The 15,444-nt window shown below is 35.3% G+C and overlaps 1 protein-coding gene across 2 annotated transcripts; it reads right to left on the bottom strand.

Moving 5' to 3' along the window:
* Window positions 1-3,648: 3,648 nt before the first annotated feature.
* On the bottom strand, window positions 3,649-7,556 carry LOC126605719 (zinc finger CCCH domain-containing protein 64-like). 2 transcript variants are annotated; one of them, XM_050273156.1, is made up of 11 exons: window positions 7,401-7,556; window positions 7,038-7,314; window positions 6,405-6,534; window positions 6,137-6,256; window positions 5,872-5,989; window positions 5,217-5,662; window positions 4,826-5,111; window positions 4,657-4,750; window positions 4,391-4,536; window positions 4,171-4,295; window positions 3,649-4,019 (listed from the first exon to the last, which is right to left on the bottom strand). In XM_050273156.1, exons 1-11 carry the CDS (start codon window positions 7,473-7,475, stop codon window positions 3,998-4,000), a joined length of 1,839 nt encoding a protein of 612 aa, XP_050129113.1. In that variant the 5' UTR covers window positions 7,476-7,556; the 3' UTR covers window positions 3,649-3,997. The 2 variants fall into 2 exon arrangements, with proteins under 2 accessions (XP_050129113.1, XP_050129121.1); XM_050273164.1 differs by having other exon boundaries at window positions 3,649-4,295.
* Between the last annotated feature and the right edge of the window lie 7,888 nt (window positions 7,557-15,444).

Genomic DNA, 15,444 nt, shown 5'->3' on the forward strand with positions numbered 1-15,444 from the left:
TACAAAGATTCCTAAATTCCATCTCTATATTCTTTAAAATTGTACAAAAATTAACTTGATAGACGAAGCCAGGAAGAAAGACATCCTAATTTGATGAAGGAGAAGATGAGATGAACTCCGGATAGAGAGAGTCGCCAGAACTGGAGCAACAAAGATGAAGTCAGTGGCTAGATGAGTGAAAAGATGAAGAGTAGCAGCGCAAGAAGGCTTAGGTTTTTTTATTAGGAAAGTAGGGGTTAGAGGGTGAAATGATTGGATAAATGACTAGGAAAAAAATATAAAGTGCATATATCATGATAATAATACCTAATTATATATAAATGAATGAATAAATGATATAATATTAATAGTAGTGGTACAATACGGTATACCACTGGTAATGGTTTTGAATACCATTACCGTACAAAAAATGTATGGTACGGTACAAATACCGTACCATTACCAATGGTACAAATTTTTTGACACAACTTTGGTATGGTACGGTTGGTAATTCATTTGGTATGATAATTTGGCAAAAAATTCCACCCCTAGTGAATAGTACCAGAGAAAAGTATAAATGTGGTTTTTCGTTAAAAGTGAATAATACCGGAAATGTTTTGATAAAACTCCCTGAAAAAATTTTCTCATGGGGTCCATACTGTTAACCCTTGACTTTCAAAAACAAACTTGAAGACTTTTATGAAACATTGTGTCTCTTCTTGAATGGCTGCTTCCATTACTTTGTTAAACAGAAGCATCTATTGATAGGATATGCTAATCCATTCATACCTAATTTCCTTTTTTTTGGGTCATTCATGGCTAATTAGTCCATTATAAACATTAAATATTAATCAAGGGAAGAAAAAAATTTCTATTTTGTGGACAACATACATCAGATGGAGAAAATGTGGGTTACGATAATGAATTACAGAAGTGTGTTTACTCATTTGAATTGAACATGAGTTCAAATCTTCCTCCATATAAATTAGTTTAGAATCTCAGTTTATCAATAAAAATGCAACAAATGAAATCTTGGAAAATCATAAACATATAATTTGAGGGAATTCGGTAGTGACCAATTTAAAAATTAGGTTTTGCACGAATGGATCACTTTCTAAAATTTAGTCAATGTGTGGTCAAATTTGGATTAGGTTATTTTTTAAATAAAAAGGGACCAGTTGGTAGCTTCACTACGACAATCCACCTTTTTAAGGGCCAAAGACTCAGGAAGACTTACAACAACATTTAAGCATCATATGGCCACCATAGCGTGATTCACAAGTGACAAGAGTCAAACTCAAGACGTGCTGTTGAAATACAAAATTAAAATTCGTCTCCAGCATTGAACCACCATGTGATAGTTCAAATTTTGATTATTTCAACAATTAAACTTCGTAGATTAATGAGTTCAATCAATTTCCCATGATTTTCTTGTGATGAAAATACAAAACAAAATGAGCCACAAAATTCAAATATTGCCAAGTTTGTTGACTAGTTTATCCAAACCTCGTGGTGGTTAATGGGTTCCCCACTGATCATGCAACTATGTTGACTAGTTTGTTGATGATGCAATATTTGTAGAGAACATGCATCTAACGATGCCGACACACAATCAGTATCATTCATACTTCGATTTTATTTAATAGAATAACAATTTCCATAGAAACGAATTTTTAACTCCGTATCCATCAAATTTATTCCATGTGCAACTCACTGCCGTTCAATTTTTTTCTTTAATGTACTATTATTAAGGGTACGATACAAGATAACTCGAAACTATTACAATAATATAAGCAAATTGAAAATTTAGAACATGAGACGCATTGATAGAAACCCAATACTTATCTATTAGAATGTTGAATCACATGCATATTCTTGCTCAATTATAGATTAATAAACCCGTCGTAAAATAAACCAATGAAAATGAAAAGGATCAAAGCAAGCACATATTGCCTAACTAGTGGACGCACAAATTCTCTTTTTTCTCCCTACTTGGAACTTGTTCAGGCATCATGAACTTGTTCAGTTGTTCTTTGGCATCAACCACATAATTTAATATCCAAGGGTTTTCATGAAACAAATATTAGTCTTTTTCTTTCGAAGTTTATTTATTTATTTGTGAAATCCATTACCGTTATTATCATCGAATTAATGAGAGAAACAAAAGATAATGGCCGTGTGGCATATAAGACAAGCCACTGAAACCCCCACCCCACACGATGGATGAGTATATAGTGGACCACTCGAAATCTATATCGGCATCCAAAAACTGTTCCAAACACATTTCTGCATTTTCTTTTTCACTTTGGTCCCTCCTACTCTTTTTACTGTAGCTGTATTTCAAGTCAGTCTCGCACTAGTGTGTAGAAAGTATAAATACTTGACAAAACGTGATTTATTGTGACATCTCCGTTGTTGGTAAATTTTTCGAAAGTACAAGCCCTGCATAATGATCGAAAGTTCAAAATTGGGTTTTCGTTATCATAATGATTTCACTACTCAGTTAGAGAAACCTTGTGATCCAATAGTTTTCTTGTCTGTGACTCCATCTTTGTTCGAGTACTGGCCTGTCGTATTTTCTTCACGACCTAAAAAGCAAAGGCAACGTGACTGTTCTGCCACAAAGCTTCTTTATAACCATCCAATTAGCATTGAGATGTAGACCATATCTCTGAGCACGAAGTTCGCACACCGAGGTATTCAAACCGTTCAATAGAAAAAGAAATTTGAACCGTTCATGTATTTTGAATTTTTATAAAGTGAGCCAATTAGATAGACTAATGAAGACCGTAAGATTTAAATTAAATGATCCGAATTTCTCAGTCCGCACGCATGCTTTGGACACGTGGATCACGATCCATCAAATTAGAGAGCTTGTGGGCCAAGCCTTTTCTTCCGACCATGACAATTCACTCTTGCATCACGTGTTGCAACAAGAACAAATAAGGTTGGTACTTGGGATTTGGGACTAAAGAAACTTCGGGCTATTTATTTACATACAACCCACATGACATCTCATAGGAAATGTTTTTTCTCGTCTCAATCCATTAATGTATTGTCATGCATAAGATTTTTTTTACCACATGATATGAATTACTTGACGTAAACGTAACTCTGTCGTTAAACTCGTTGCATGCAAGTTGCTCTCATTGGCACATGCATAATTGTCATCGTGACGTCTCGTCCCAAAAAGTCATATGAAAAGAAACCCACACACTCATGTATCATTAGTACGGAATGTCAGCACCAAACCAATATACCCATGTCATACAAGTTCTTTCTCGTTCCGTAGGGTTTCAACTATTTGTTTCAATATTGCTTTGTTTCTTTTGGAGGCTGCAACTTTGCTAAAGGCTGAAAAGACACATCATTCCCTATGAATATTCGTCGCCCACTCTAGTAGGCTCCCAACTAGTCCTAATAAATCCTACCAAACTTGAGTCCCACTCAACAAGCTCTTCAACGGCAAACAGAGATCGTTATAATTTCTCTGGACCCTGAGACTGACCCTTTGCCCCTTCTATCGTAAGCATAAAACCAATCATTGTACCAAGTAGTAGACGCATATACTATGTATTATTGATCACATTCCAACATATACTTTGTATAATTGCACCACTCGGTAGACATAAACCGAAAAACACGATAAAGAAAAGCCTGGCTGCAAGGTGGTGTGCAATTATTGAGTTTCTATTGCCACAAAACTGAAAACAGCTAATCAAAGCATGTGATTTCACATTTACGGCGCCTAATGCGGTGAAGATAGCAGAAAATTAAAATGCCGGATTCATAACAGACAACTCATATTCCGAATCCAAAAATAAATAAAAAACAGATAAACAAAAATCGGCATCAATCAGCAGTTGAGTTTAACTTACTGGACTATATCTCATCTTTGAAGGCCACCTCTTGATCTCACTTGTTGCAGAGAGAATGAGCCACTGACAAGTTGTTCGGTTTAGGAAGTATTTGAGAGCATCTGCGGTTAATTGTCGTCCAAAAGTCGTAGCTATCCACTTCAAAGTGACGGAAAAAATGACCTATACGGAGCAACATTGGATTTGGTTCTCAGAATTGCAAGAATTAGGAGGGACCTCAACCGTAGACAGAGATGTGCAAAAGTACGTTTGATATCACATCATGTCACAAGTTTATGACCCTCAGTGTTTACTACCCTCTGAGAGAAATTACTTATTTGGATCGAATTCTCCAAATCCACTCTTGAAATCTTCCACCATCTTGGTTTCCTCTTCTTTGCTATCTGTACAATTCTTCCAATCATCCCTGTCGGCCTTCTTCAACAAACCTGCCATAACCTGCAAATTAAATCATTTGTCATTGGAGTTCAACCTTCTGAATGTCAGGAAACAAATTGGCAGATTATAAACAATCGGTTGAACTATGTCCTTACCTGGCGTCCAAATTGGGGTAAGAAGTTCTCATTCTCTTCAATCGAATGTGATAGGATTGTACCATCAGGGAGCTGAACATAGAAGAAACTAAAATTTCTGTCGAACTGTTCCCCTAACAATGTTCTCCCATCATAATTGTTACTGGCTGCAACGAAGAGAAGCATCAGTTAAAGATACAGTCGAAGGAAAGGAATATTGAAAGCTTCTCTAAAAGTATACTTGAAAAGTTCCATGCCGATTGAGCACAATAAAAATGGGTTTTTACATTTCATGGTTGTGAACTTGAACCCCTGCCTTTCAGCAGCTAAGTTAAATATATTTTTAAGGGCAGCTGCTTTGGCTGAAGGAACAGGAACGACCTATACAAAAGAACGATGGGGTAAGTATTTCACCCAAAAATATTCTCACATAAACATTTGCAACACAGATCTTACCTGAAGATTAGCATGAGTCGTACGTTTCGAAGCCCATTCAAAGAAAACAACTTCCTTTCCTTGTTTGTTATAATACTTCTTCAGAGCATTCTGAAACTTATCGAGCTCAATGTCACATTCTGAGGGTAGAGAAACGGTATTTGGTGAATGACCTATAGGAATTAGCAATACGTGATCTTCAACAAGCGGGCCTTTAGCAAGGGCACAATAGTAATGCTCCCCTATGCTGATAATGAGATGTGATTCTACTTTGGGGCTTGACAAACAAAACCAACACTCTGTTGACCTGCATGTGAGATCGAACTTAGTGTTACAACCAAAAGACATAACATCTTGAATACGTCTGACTGGGCCTCCTCAATAAGCATAAAAGTGTAATTCGGAGAGCAACCTGTTTCTGTTAGCATTTCCAGATCCACGTCCCGGTTGAGAATTGCTGTCACCTTCATCCTGTAAGCTGTGCTTAAATTTGCACTCTGGACCCCTTTCACATTTACCTTTGTTCATAAAATCGAAACAAACACCTCTCAACGATTGTTCTCTTGCATCTACGTCATGTTGAAAGTTGCAACTTTCCCCTCGAGGACAAGATCCAGATGATACAAACTTAAAACACAGCCTATTACCATCTCCATGTTTCTGCCTTTTTTGTGGGACATCGTATCTCCAGTACTGTGAATCAGAAATACTATCGCTAGACCTCTTTCCAGCTTCTATTGAATGAGCTGTTTTCTCCTCATATGTGTATGGAGATAAGGTAGTGGTCGTCGACTTCGCCCTAATCTCAATAGCAGACATTGTAGATGCTGGAGTAGGAGAAAGCGCATGAATGAATTTCTGAGGAGCAAGTACAAATGCAACAGGTTATTAATGACTAGAAGCTATATCTAAGGACAGAAAATGGACATGTAACGATAAGAAACTCAAGCATTTTATCCATAACAAGGGGCAGCACGCATATCAATTCATCCCAAGACCAAATAATAAGGGAAACAAAGATGTTCGACTTGATGAATATAACTTCAAACTATGTTGAGATAACGAACCTGCTTATCTTTGTTTCCTACTGGAGCAAGACCCAAGAAGCGTGTGACATGCACAGCATCAACGTTAGAGTAAGGTTCACGTGCATAGAACACGCCTTTCGTGCCTGCAATATGATAGCTACCACAGAGGACGAACCTTGATCAGAATCATAGAGCTGTTGCTACTATCCAGTGCAAAAGCTAAAATTATTCTGTTCACTACTATATGCAATTGACGAGAGTATTAAAAGTGACATGCCATGCAATAATCTCCAAAATTTCGTACCGTGGCTTGATCTCGGCTACTAACTCTGCCACAATATTGTCAGTGCCAAAAGGCTCGGAAACTCCAGAGGGAGCATCAGATATATTTGCTCTATTAGTGATCCCGCTTGGCCATTTATTAGTAACAATTAGTTAAGGAAATCACACAAAAGTCCAAAAACTGAAAACATGCAGCAAACTAAAGCATGTAACGGATACTAATTGAGCTTCTTATTCATTCTACAAGATAAAAAATAAGAAATTGATAAATTTATAGCACACAAGGATATGTTAGGAACAAGTCAATAATTCCTGGCTCCTCAGCAATCGCTCGCAATACATCAACATCGTCCTGATTATACGTCCCAAACTGTTGGCTATCCGAAGATTGCTGACCAGATAAATATGCCACAGATAACCCTGAACAATGTGAGCACCAAAATCAGCTATAAACATAAATGAACAGATATCAACTATCAGTCTATCAGCAAATATCCTAAAATATACAAACGCAAACTATCGTAAAGCTATTACATTTACAACAATTTACACATTCCTCATTTTACCACACTCAATGACTGCAACCCCTTATGTGAGCATTAATCACTTGCCTTTGATCAGAATTAAGCGTGATTCGAGTAATCCTAATCAAGCCGAGCAACTAATCCGATTTTACAAAAAATATAGCAAAGATTAGCTAAAGAACATAAAAGGTGCACTAAGCTTAATGCAATTGATTAGCAAAAATAAAGTAAACTACTGAATATAAGCACAATTTTAAACCAAAATTTTAACCTCCAGTTCACTCTTTTTTTCCCAGTAACCAAACAGAACGGCAAAGTTCCATCCTTTGGTTTTCCCAGTAACCAACAGAAATTTAAGCGAGAAAAATAAGCCGGAATTTAAAGCACATTGGACTATACCGTGGAGCGTGAACTTGCCACTGCCTTTCAACCAGTAGAGGCTGTTGCAAATCTTCAAGCCGTCCAATTTGAAGCCTTGGTTGCCGGCGTCTCTCGTCGCAGCTAGGAGGACCTTGGCGGCGCCGACGCCGTAGTCGCCGATGAAGTAGGTCGGGAGAGGAATTTGGGCCCGGCCTTCGATGTAATCGTTGAACTCGTCGAGCTGGTCCGCCGAGTCGGGGAAGAACTGGCCCACGCAGAGCAGCGCGTCGAATGGACCCGCCGCCGATTTGTTGACCTAGAACGAGTTAACTCGGTAAAATTAGAAATTGCAAATTAGTGGAGCTACAGAAAAGAGATGTAGAGAGAGAGAGAGTGAGATACCGAAACGACGCGTTTGAAGAGCTGCTTTAGGTTGCCTGAAACGTCGCCGGAGAGCAGAATTTTGGGGGGAGCCATGAGTGATAGTGATGACTGAGAGAGGCGGGGGTTAGGAGGTTGACGACGAAAATGGGCGCGCTTAAGCTTCTAGTATTTTGGGCTTTCCTTTTTTTGGGCTTTCAGGGTCAGTGGCAGAGTGGCCCAATTTTCAGTTCCGCCTCTCTAAATAAAAAATAAATTAATTAAAGGAATGAAATACTATTCACAAACTCAGTTTTTTCCTCCATACATCTTTGTTAATTTTTGTTCAGTGATCTTCTTCAATTCATTTAATCCGATAATCAAAATTTGAGAAGAATGTGTGAAAAGTAAAAATAAGTGTGTGGATAACACCACCATACACCCTATGTACCATACTATATTTCTACGTATTTCTTTTGTACCAAATTATATAATATCTCATCGGAAAATTTTGACACGGCTATTGTTCGGCCATCCCTTGCCATAGGTTCGTCCTTAAGGCTATGTTCAAGTGAGGGTTTTGCAAGTCTTGGGTTTGGAAACCAAACTATCTGTATATTCGTTTCTATGCTTTTGTAATGCTTAGATGATGCATTTCCCCTAATCCTTCGCATCCAACATTTTGTAATTATTTTCTTTATAATTTGGCATTCAAACCCACGATGGACTTGCAAAACCCCATTCCAAACATAGCCTAAATATGCATGTTCAAGTTAGGAGGATTCGTGACAAAGATCAAAATAGCTAGTAAGTCTAACTGCATGCATGTATATATATGTATGTATGTATGTATGTATGTTCCTCAACAGGGTCCAAGGCGATTGTGCATGTGAGTTACTGAGTAGGCAAATAATATGATGAGCACGTTCTTTCACCCAATCCTTTGCATCAATGAACACTAATATGATAACTTAATAGGCTTCGAAGCTAGTCCGACGTCGGAGCTGTTGCACATCTTGGGAAAGAAGCTAGTCCGACGTTGCAATTATATTGAACTTTGGCGGAACTTATGGTCAAGATCAATTCACATCTTAGTGCCTCTTTATCGTCTATTTAGGCCTCGTTTGTTTGACCTCCTTAGCTAGGACTAATAACCCATGTTTGGTGCAAGCCGGGATTGAGTTTAGTGGGATTAAGTCGGACTCGTGCCGACTAAATCCTTCCTTAGCTGGGCTTAGCGAGAGCCCCCGAAAAGGAGGGGATTGCTAGTCCAGTTTCCCTGTCTTCCCTCTCGCGCCGCGTCCTCGTGCTCGTCGTGCACGACTGCACCATCTCTGACGACGACTCGTCTTCCTCCACCCACCCCTTGCCGTCTGCAACTCCAATCCCTGCCCATGCCCATACCTAGCCCCACCCACCCGTGCTGTCTGCAACTTCAATCCTCACCCATGGAAGAATAAGTGAAGTTGGACGGGAAAAGAGGCAAAGGGAAGAGAGAGAGGGATTTGAACGGAAAAACAAAGGGAAGATAGAGGAAGCTGAACAGGAAAGCTCACCATGGCTGCCATTAAATTGGTGATGCTAAGCTTGAGAGGGAGGGGTTGGGGTTTTTTGGGGGAAGCCGGTGGTACTGCGAAAAAGAGGGAGAAAAGGCAGAAAAGAGGGGAGGAGATAAAAATGAATCATGGAAGAAGATGATTCTGCAAATGATAAAATAATAATAAAAAAATTAGTAGATTAGATTAAATTAATGATAAAATATTGTATATATAGATTTAATAATATAATATTAGAATCCTGTTTCTTAATCCGGCACTGCATCAAACGCTTCACTAAATCAGTCCAGCTTAGTCTAGTCTAAGCCAATCCAGCTTAGTCCCTGAAACTAATACAGTCCGAGATAGTCCGGTGCAACAAACGCACCCTTATTGTCCTGTTAGTGAAAAAATATATATTTTAAACTGAAGATTGTAAAAACATACATATATCTCAAAATTAATTTTACAAGATTATTTGTTGACCCCTAAAAGAAGGGTAGTGGTCCTACATTTCTGATTTTTCATGGCTACATGTCCCCCAATCATGAATTACAAGGTGGTCCAGCCATTAATTGGAATAGGATCATTTTTGGATTCTTTTTGTTGGGATTCAGATAATCAATCAATCGTATATGTTTATCGTACATTATGCGGTTAGAAATTATTTTAAAATTTTAATTTAACATTGAATATAAATAGTACCTAACAAAAATTGATCACACGATACACGGACACGAGTGATTGATCTCTGAATCTCATAAAGAGGATCGAGGATCCTTGTCCCCATTAATCCAGTCAGATAACTGATCACATATTGTTTTTTGTGACATTACATCGACTCTTTAATTAGAGCACGTGCACTGCTGCCATGCTGATGTACTAGTGAGAAGAAATTGGGGTTTTTGTTGTAGGTACGGAGAATAGTTTAACATTTTATATGCCTTTGCACTGGTCTATCCCTCACGGTTGTGGGACATTTTGTTTTCATATCATTAACTCTGTGTGTTAATTTTTAAGTCTATACATGAACAACCAATTGTGTGACGTGTGAGCACATGTGGTCTTTAGAGCAACTCCAGTGTAGGAGCCCTCCCCCCAGGCAATTCACTATTTAATCCACCTAGTGAACAGTAACTGCCCTTAATGAATAGTGCATTCCCCTGTCAATTGCCTTTTGCATCTCCACCCCTGCACTGAATAGCCCTGGCAATTGGCAATAAAATATTAATATTTTTTTATTTATAAAATAATACATAATAATTTTATTTGTAATTTCGGATAAGATTTTTAATCGTTCTCGTTGCACCACGTGTCATTATCCGAAAAGCCAATAGCAATAAAATTTTTGTATTTTTGTATTTATAAAATAATTCAAAATAATTATATTTTTGTATTTTTGTATTTTTGTAACAAATAAATAATACAAACAAATAAATATAATGAAAGTAGCTAACAAATAATTATAATGAAAGTAGGTAACAAATAAATAATACAACCAAATAATTATAATGAAAGTAGGTAACAAATAAATAATACAAACAAATAATTATAATGAAAGTAGCTAACAAATAATTATAATGAAAGTAGGTAACAAATAATACAAACAAATAAATATAATGAAAGTAGCTAACAAATAATTATAATGAAAGAAGATAACAAATAAATAATACAAACAAATAAATATAATGAAAGTAGCTAACAAATAAATAATATATTGTTACCTGATCCGTTAAATTTTCCCCACTTCGAAGATTACCACTAGCTTGTGCCAAGGCGTCTCTCCACGTACTAAACGATTGACTAAGTAATTTCCAACGACTGGACATCGATTCCTTAGTTCTTTGCCCACCCATTTTCTCAAGATAATTGGTATGAATAAGACTCCACATTTCTCGCAACTGCATCTCATTACCCGTAATCGAATCATGAGTAACTTGAACCCAACTAGTACACAACGCAACATCTTCAAGAAGCGTCCAATTCGTACCTGGTTGAGTAGTCATTTTGTTGGAAAAAAATTGGATTGAAACTTTGAAAGAAAGATAGGAATGTGGTTGAAAGTAGTTGAGAAAATATGAAATTGTGGTGTAGGGTAGAAGATAATGAGAAGGTATTTATAGGTGAAGTGAAATCAAAATTTTTTATAATTTTTCATAATTTTTTTTCGGATTTTTAAGAATTTTTTTACATTTTTTTTAAATTTTTATTCACCTAATTAATCTCTGCCGTTGGATTTAAAAAAATTTAAATTCCAACACTCCAGATTGTGCCACGTGTCACAACGGTAACATTTTAGATTTTTAAACTGTTTTTTCTTTTTTTTTTTAATTTACAAAGCCTAATAACGTGGACCGTTGATCTTAGATCAAACGGATGAAATTAAATTAGATTTTTAAATGTTTTTTACCGTTGGAAATCCAACGGCCCATAAAATAGGACCGTTTCAATCAAACGGACATGGGGAAGCCACGTGGCTTCCCCAACGGTAACTTTTCAAAACTGAAATCGCGGGCCCCTGCCCTGTTTTTTTGTCGGACGACTCGCGCCCACGCGCGCGTGAAACGCACGCGCCTGACGCAGCCCTCGGGCTCTCGGGCTGGCAATCCTCGACGGGCCTGCTCCTCGGGCCTCGCCTGTCGCTCGGGCTTCCATACGCTGGAGGTCATCCCCCCAGCAATTTGCTACTGTTTGACCCACTGGCCCCCGAGCAACCTCCCCCGCTGGAGGTGCTCTTAGGCTTTCATATGAGGGATAATTTGATCTCATACTATAAAAAAATTAGAATTTCTCCATAAAATCAATTAAAAATTAGTAATATAAAAGTAACCAAACATCTTATAAATCTTTGCACTGATCCTCACCGGAAATTTTGTCCCCACATATCAACTCTCGACATAGTGTGAACGCGAAGAAACTAGAATATGAAACCTTTAAAATTATGTACCATATGATCACATCGACAGCTGACGCAAGTCTTGGTCTTCTTTCTTATATACACTTTATTGTAATCATGCTTGTATCTGTTAAATTGGTCAATTATTTATCTACTAATCATGATTAGTATGGCATGCTAATCTTCTTTATATATAAAACCAAGGGTCCAATGAATACTATTTTTTGGTGTCACAAGCTTCATAAAAAATAATTGGACAAAAATGCCCCTCAAATAAAAAAAATTCAAAAGCAACCCAAAATAATGTATCAAATGTGGCAAGGGTATTTTCATCATTTTAACAATGTTTTTTAATAATTAATTTTTTTTGTACTTTTTTTTAAATAATTAGTACCTCATAATAAGCTAGCAATAATGTGATTCAATCAGTTGTTCATTAAATATTATTTTCTCTATTTTTAAACACATTCAAAATCAAAACATCTTAAGAGGCATATAATGCTGGTTATAAAAATGGTTTTTCGAACGCGGATAATAATGTGATTAAATTAGTTGTCAAATGATTTTTTTTAACAAACAATATTATCTACACTAAGTGGAGGGGGTGGGCTTAACCTCACGATAGGCTAGTAATAATATGATTCAAACAGTTGTTTATTAAATATTATTTTCTCTATTCTTAATATAAATTCAATAGAGACCGATTTTATTATGTTGATTTAGCTGCTTTAATTGGTTTATGAGTAGGGGTGGGCACGGTTTGGTTCGGTGCGGTTTTGAGTGAAACCAAAACCAAAACCGAAATTTTTTGCGGTTTGGTTCGGTGCAATTTTGAAGCCAAAACCGAAATGAAACCAAACCGTTTGGTTCAGTTCGGTGCGGTTTCAAACGGTTTCGGTTTAGTTTTTAAGAAAAAATGTACAATTTTCAATTTAACATATTAATAATAATAAGCATTTCCCAATATCAATAGGAAAAAGAGATTTGTTATGTAAACAATTAGCATGTTGCATGTAATCATGATGTTAAAACATGTTTGTGCAACAAAAGGGTGTCCCTTACAATGTTTATCATAAAACAAGTTGAATAAATTTGAATTCATTAAACATGAGCGAAACTTTGATACTAGAATATGTGATATCATGCTTCAAATGAGTGGACTTTATTAGATTATTGTTCGACTCTTGATAACAAGATTAGTCCACCCTTGTACATATATGTGTGTGTGATGGTATAAAATAACAAAACTCCTTCAAGTTATTGAACGAAAGAAAGTGATGAATGATGATATTCTAGTATGGTTGAGTACTATACTAAGTGTATGGATTCTAACAAACAACCGATTAAAACATGAAATATAATATGGACATTTAATTAAATGTTTATTAATATTTACGGTGCAGTTCGGTTTCGGTACGGTTTTCAAAAGCCAAAACCGAAACCAAACCGTTTTCTATGTTGCGGTTTGGTTTCAAAACCGAAACCGTTTCAAAATCGCAAAACCAAACCGTTCAGTGCGGTTCGATTTGGTTCGTGTTCCGGTTTCAGTTTTCGGTTCTAAGTGCCCATCCTTATTCATGAGGGGTTTCTTCTATCATGATCTAAGATTATTAATTTACTTCAAACATTTTACTTTTATTTTGTCAATTTATGCATATAAATATATTTAAAACATGTAAATCGTGCGTAGTATGTCGTGATTCAAAAATTACCTTTTGCACGCGCGCGCATGCATGAAAGTTAGTTTACATGTAAATTGACCAGCAATATCGCTTCTTTTTTGTTTTATTTGTTTCTAGGCCTCTTTACTTTCGTAGTAATCGTTGAATGTATATGACGGCCCCCCTTTTCTTTTCTTATGTTTTATTGTTTGTTTAATTAAAAGTTGGGGTTTTTGAACATTAGTCCTTGCAAAAGATTAAAATTTTAAAAAAAACCTGATGCTAGATTAAATATTTAATTTAATCCCTTGAGTGTACTTTTATCAAAATTTACATTCAATTTTTCTTATTTAATGTGTATTTTTATTTAATCTCTCCATATTAAATTTTAATTTTATTAATATGCACATATTTAATTTGTTTTAATTAGAAATGAACGTAAATGAGAAAATATTAAAAAAAATTTGTGATACAAAAATATATAGATACATAAGTGTACAAAAATGATTGTGCCAAAATATATAAAATTGACTTTTTTGTACCAAAATATTTGTACCTACATGATTGTACCGAAATATATTATAATGAACCTAAATGTATGTACTGAAATGTATTATATTGAATTAATGTACCTAAAAGTCAATACCAAAATGTATGTACCAAAATAAAAAAATGTCAATACAAGTGTACCTAAATGTCAATACCGAAATGTATGTACCAAAATGTACAAACCTAAATGTCAATACCGAAAATGTATGTACCTAAATATCAATACCAAAATGTATGTACCTAAATGTATTTACCGATATAATAATTGAATTAATGTACCTAAAAGTCAATACTCAAATGATCAAAGTGTACGTAACGAAATGCATTATATTAATCGAAATGCATTATATTGAATCAATGTAACTACATGTTTGTACCGATAAATATACCAAAATATTCAAATGTATTAATGTACCTAAATGAAGAACATACAAAATTGTTATCGGAATATATATTATAAAAAATTTAGTTGCCTAAATGTAGACATTAAAATATATTATGGTGAATGAAATAAAAATTAAATGTAAATGTAATTAATACATTAAAATAAAAATAAAAAGATAAAAAAAAACATCAAAATACAACTAATAAATGATATGATTAAATGTGCTAGGGACTAAAATTGAATTTTAATCTTACATATGGTTATAATCTAAAACTCATCTTTTTTAGGGATTAAAATGAAGTTTTCTATTAAAAGTTTAAGTGGAACATGTTGGAATTTACATTTAATATTAATAATAATAATAATATTTAATTCAATGTGTGAATGAAGAGTTCTTAACCGTTTATTGAAGTTGGTGCCATCTTGTACAAAGTGGCACTACATTGTGTTGGACATCGTAGGTTTTACATAAATCCAAGTTAGAATAGACGTTAGATATGCATAAAGAGGAATTTTCCCTTTCTTATTTTCTCATTATATCTTTGTCAAATTATGAGTCGTGTCTTGAGAATACGAAATATATAATGTTCTCTAGAGTCTGAAAATTGCAGTGTTTTGACTTCGAATTATAGATTGTTAAATCTTGAGAGATAGATGCATGTCAAACTATAAGCACAAGAGTAGAGACGAAATTTTATTTTTAGGACATTGCATATATGCAAGCCTTAATCTTTAAGTTTGTCCGTCTATATTACTTTATTTCTAGTTGTTTATATTAATTTTGTACACAATTAATGTTGTAACTTCTTTATGATTATTATTGTTGATATTTTTTTATTATTCTCATTCCAACAGACTAATAAAGAAAGCCTTTGATTATTATATACTTAAGGAATACAAGGTGAGAATTATCACAACGGAGCCAGTTCAGGGTTTCTGAGTAGAGAGATAGAACAGGTACATATATAAAACAACTCTTAAACATATATTTTACTCAAACTGTTTAAAGTGAACGGAACATCACTATTATATTGAACAAAAATCGATAAGTTGATTACTT

Source organism: Malus sylvestris, chromosome 2 (genome assembly GCF_916048215.2).
Source record: "Malus sylvestris chromosome 2, drMalSylv7.2, whole genome shotgun sequence".
In the NCBI taxonomy this organism is placed as follows: Eukaryota; Viridiplantae; Streptophyta; class Magnoliopsida; order Rosales; family Rosaceae; genus Malus; species Malus sylvestris.